This window comes from Colobus angolensis, unplaced genomic scaffold (assembly GCF_000951035.1).
Source record: "Colobus angolensis palliatus isolate OR3802 unplaced genomic scaffold, Cang.pa_1.0 Scaffold167, whole genome shotgun sequence".
In the NCBI taxonomy this organism is placed as follows: Eukaryota; Metazoa; Chordata; class Mammalia; order Primates; family Cercopithecidae; genus Colobus; species Colobus angolensis.
Window position 1 is genome coordinate 792,787 of NW_012114788.1, and position 4,907 is coordinate 797,693.

The 4,907-nt window shown below is 42.2% G+C and overlaps 1 protein-coding gene across 1 annotated transcript in view; it reads left to right on the plus strand.

Moving 5' to 3' along the window:
- SUZ12 (SUZ12 polycomb repressive complex 2 subunit) overlaps positions 1-4,907 on the plus strand; it is a 117,133-nt gene that overhangs the window by 44,604 nt on the left and 67,622 nt on the right. The window contains exons 6-7 of the mRNA XM_011937696.1: positions 247-293; positions 383-447. Of these exons, the coding sequence (XP_011793086.1) occupies positions 247-293; positions 383-447 (112 nt within the window). The remainder of the gene's footprint in view (positions 1-246; positions 294-382; positions 448-4,907) is intronic.

Below are 4,907 nucleotides of genomic sequence, written 5' to 3' on the forward strand. Positions count from 1 at the left end.
AAAAAAAAAAAAAAGAAAAATATTGTAGAGAACCTTCAGTATAAAAAGTGTAGATGAACTTTGTGAATGTATGCCATTGATGTGCATACTAACTTTCTTGATGTAAATATTTAGTGCGATATAAATATTTAGTGCATGATTTCCATAGCAGATGATTAGTTTATATTGATTATAACATGGTCTGGGTTGATGTTTTTCTGATAAGTAAGTTTAGATCATGTTTGGATTTTGTTTTCTTTTACCTAGAGCCAACACAGATCTATAGATTTCTTCGAACTCGGAATCTCATAGCAGTAAGTAGTCAACAAAATTCATCAAGATGATTTCTCTCTTATAACTGCATCTGTATTCAATTTTAACATTTTTAAAACTCTTTTTGTAGCCAATATTTTTGCACAGAACTCTTACTTACATGTCTCATCGAAACTCCAGAACAAACATCAAAAGGTACATTTTATGAATCTTATTTCAAGCTGATCAAACCATGTTTTATTTTAAAGTATTTCTCAAAATTAAAAATGAACAAAAATAAAGTACTGTAACTAAAGATTTAACTTGAAAACTGAAGTGAGAGAGTGGTTGAATTGGTTGCACAGTGGTTTTCAATAGTTTCATCTTTGTAAGTCTCAGGTTATTATTAGTTTTTTTTTTTTTCTAATAGAAATGAGGCTGGGTGTGGTGGCTCACGTCTGTAATCCCAGCACTTTGGGAGGCCATGTCGGGCGGATCACTTGAGGTCAGGAGTTCGAGACCAGTTTGGCCAACATGGCAAAACCCCATCTCTACTAAAACAAAAATTAGCCTAGCCAGGCGTGGTGGTGTGTGTCTGTAATCTCAGTTACTAGGGAGGCTGAGGCAGGAGAATTGCTTGAGCCTGGGAGGTGGAGGTTGCAGTGAGCTGAGATTGTGCCATTGTATTTTTGGTTTTTTTTTTTTGAGAGAGAAGTCTCACTCTTCCCCCAGGCTGGAGTGCAGTGGTGCAATCCTGGCTCACTGCAACCTCCGCCTCCTGGGTTCAAAAGATTCTCCTGCCTCAGCTTCCCAAGTAGCTGGGATTACAGGCGCCTCCCACCACACCCAGCTAATTTTTGTATTTTTAGTAGAGATGGGGTTTCCTCATGTTGGCCAGGCTGGTCTCGAACTCCAGACCTCAGGTGATCTGCCTGCCTCGACCTCCCAAAGTGCTGGGATTACAGGCATGAGCTACCACTCCTGGCCTTTTTTTTTTTTGGAAACGGAGTCTCGCTCTGTCTCCGAGGCTAAAGTGCAGTGGCGCAATCTTGGCTCACTGCAACCTCCGCCTCCCAGATTCAAGAGATTCTCATGCCTCAGACTCCCTAGTAGCTGGGACTACAGGCGCACACTACCATGCTTGGCTAATTTTTTGTGTTTCTAGTAGAGATGGGGTTTCTCTGTGTTAGCCAGGATGGTCTCGATCTCCTGACCTCGTGATCCGCCCTCCTCGGCCTCCCAAAGTGCTGGGATTACAAGAGTGAGCCACCATGCCCAGCCTGGCTTTCTCTTTTTTGTGATGGAGTATCGCTCTTGTCGCCCAGGCTGGAGTGCAGTGGTGCTGTCTTGGCTCACTGCAACCTCCGCTTCCCGGATTCAGGCAATTCTCCTGCCTCAGCCTCCTGAGTAGCTGGAATTATAGGCTACCGCCACCACTCCCAGCTAATTTTTTGTATTTTTAGTAGAGATGGGGTTTTACTATGTTGGCCAAGCTGGTCTCAAACTCCTAACCTCATGAGCTGCCCGCCTCGGCCTCCCAAAGTGCTGAGATGACAGGTGTGAGCCACTGTGCCAGGCCCCCACTGGTTATTTTCAAGTTTGATAGAAGTTGAGAATTTAAATATTTACCAAAGGGCTCAGGGTAACTATATTTGTTACATAAAATTTAAGTTAACTTTTGATTATTATGTGTAATTTGAATTAGCTCCTATAATGGTAGGTTCAGAAAGTCTCATTTTGTATCTTTAGTGGTATTCTTTTCTTTTCTTTTTTTTTTTTGGAGACAGTTTCACTCTTGTTTCCCAGACTGGAGTGCAATGGCGCAGTCTTGCCTCACTGCAACCTCTGCCTCCTGGGTTCAAGGGATTATCTTGTCTCACCCTCCCAAGTAGCTGAGATTACAGGTGCCCACCACCACGCCTGGCTAATTTTTTGTATTTTTCATTGAGTCGGGGTTTTACCATGTTGGCCAGGCTGGTCTTGAACTCGTGACCTCAGGTGATCCACCCACCTCAGCCTCCCGAAGTGCTGGGATTACAGGCCTGAGCCACAGCGCCCGGCCTTGGTGGTGGTCTTACTGAAGGGGAAATACTTTTGAAATCAATAGGATGAAAGTTTTTTAAAAACAATGAAGTCTTAATCATTAGATTTTAAAGTGGGGTCTGGAGGTGGGAGACAGCTTATTTTTGCTGTGTAACCTGTACTACTTAACTATATGTAATTTTCGATGCAAGTTTTTTGTCCTAGGTGCAAGATTATATTTGAGCGTATCAAGTGAACAAGTTTATGTTTAAAGGCGAGAATTCTATTAAACATTTGGTATTGTTATTATAGTTTTGGTAAAACCATCAAGTTACCTCGTTAGAGTTTGAAACTAAGCTCTTTGGTGGACTGCTACTGTTTATTACTACTACATTTCTATAGCAAGACATGGTTGAATTTTGTAAATACATCTACTTGTATTTTGAAGATTGAAGTGTTAAAATTATTTGTCTTTTGGCAATCTTTCTGAATAGAGAGAGCGCATGAGCAAGTTTGCATTGCAGTTAATAAGTGAAAATTGCTAAGCACCTAAGTAACTAAAAAGGAGGTGATGAATTAGGTTACAGAATTAGTTTTGTCCACCCTTTACCTGTCTACTTCATTATTTGATCTCTACCAGCATTCAGCATGGTTTTTCTGTAAAGGACCAATAAACAACAGTAATTATTTTAGGCTTTGCAGCCAGGATGCAAAATTGAGGATATTATGTAGGTACTTAATAGAAAAAGAAAGAAAATATTTACAAATTTTTAAAATTTCAGTACAAAATGTCAATCCGGGCCGGGCGCGGTGGCTCAAGCCTGTAATCCCAGCACTTTGGGAGGCCGAGACGGGCGGATCACGAGGTCAGGAGATCGAGACCATCCTGGCTAACATGGTGAAACCCTGTTTCTACTAAAAATACAAAAAATTAGCCGGGCGAGGTGGCGGGCGCCTGTAGTCCCAGCTACTCGGGAGGCTGAGGCAGGAGAATGGCGTAAACCTGGGAGGCGGAGCTTGCAATGAGCTGAGATCAGGCCACTGCACTCCAGCCTGGGCGACAGAGCGAGACTCCGTCTCAAAAAAAAAAAGAGAAATGTAGAATTTTATTTTTTATTTTTGTGAGCGTAGCGGAGATAACACTTAGCTTAATTGGGGTTCAGAGTTAGTGTTTTCTATAGTCAAATCAATTGCTAATGTTTATCTATAAAAACCATTCTTACCTTCTGGGCTGTACAAAAACAGGCAATAGGCCAGATTTGCCATGGTCCGTAGTTTACCCACCCTTGATTTATTCTATAAAACTAGTAGAATTTGATTAACTTTTTTGTTTCATCAAACCTTTTTTTTGAGACAGAGTCTTGCTTTGTCACCCAGGCTGGAGTGCTGTGGCACAATTTCGGCTCCCTGCAATCTCTGCCTCCCAAGTTCAAGCAGTTCTCCTGCCTGAGCCTCCTGAGTAGCTGGGATTACAGGGGTGTGCCACTATGCCCAGCTAATTTTTGTATTTTTAGTAGAAACAGGGTTTCACCATGTTCGTCAGGTTGGTCTCGAACTCCTGACCTTATGGTCCGCCTGCCTTGGCCTCCCAAAATGCTGGGATTACAGTCGTGAGCCACCGCGCCTGGCCATCAAAACATTTTTAATACAGAAGGTCAGTTGAGTTGCTGTCTAAGATGCAACCTGATCTTAATTTAAAAAGGGATTAAATTATTGTAAAATAAGTTTGCATTCATAGATTAAAAAGTACACATTCATTTTATTATTATTATTATTTTTGAGAAAGAGTTTCTCTCTTGTAGCCCAGGCTGGAGTGCAGTGGTGCGATCTTGGCTCACTGCAACCTCCGCCTCCCGGGTTTAAGTGATTCTCCTGCTCGGCCTCCTGAGTAGCTGGGATTACAGGCATGTACCACCATGCCCAGCTAATTTTGTATTTTTAGGAGAGACGGGGTTTCTCCATGTTGGTCAGGCTGGTCTCGAACTCCCAACCTCAGGTGATCTGCCTACCTCGGCCTCCCAGAGTGCTGGGATTACAGGCGTGAACCAGTGCGTCCTGCTAAAAAGTACACATTTAAAATCTAAGTTCCATTTTCCTGTCATGTTTATTAATTTGTCCCATTGCAGGATGTGTTTCTGTTGTCTGCATGGGTAGAGATAATTTTAAAAGCTTAGTTAAGTAAAAACTGATTTTCTTAATTATTGCCCTTTAGGTTAAAAAAAAAAGTCTTTGGGGAATTTTTAAGCAGTCTGCCAGCCAAGAAACATTTAAGTCCCACCTAGTTTAGTTTCTACAGAAATGCATAGGAATAGGCTAGGCATGGTGGTTCAGACCTGTAATTTCAGCATTTTGGGAGACTGAGTTGGGAGGATCACTTGTGTGACTTTTAGTACTTAACCATATGTAATTACGAATGCAAGTTTTTTGTCCTAGGTGCAAGATTATATTTATTTGAGCGTATCAGGTAAACAAGTTTACATTTAAAGGTGAGAGTTACAGGCCAGCCCTGGCAACATAGCGAGACCCTATCTCTACAAAAAATTTTAAAAAGTAGTTGGGTGTGGGCCGGGCGCTGTGGCTCAAGCCTGTAATCCCAGCACTTTGGGAGGCCGAGACGGGCGGATCACGAGGTCAGGAGATCGAGACCATCCTGG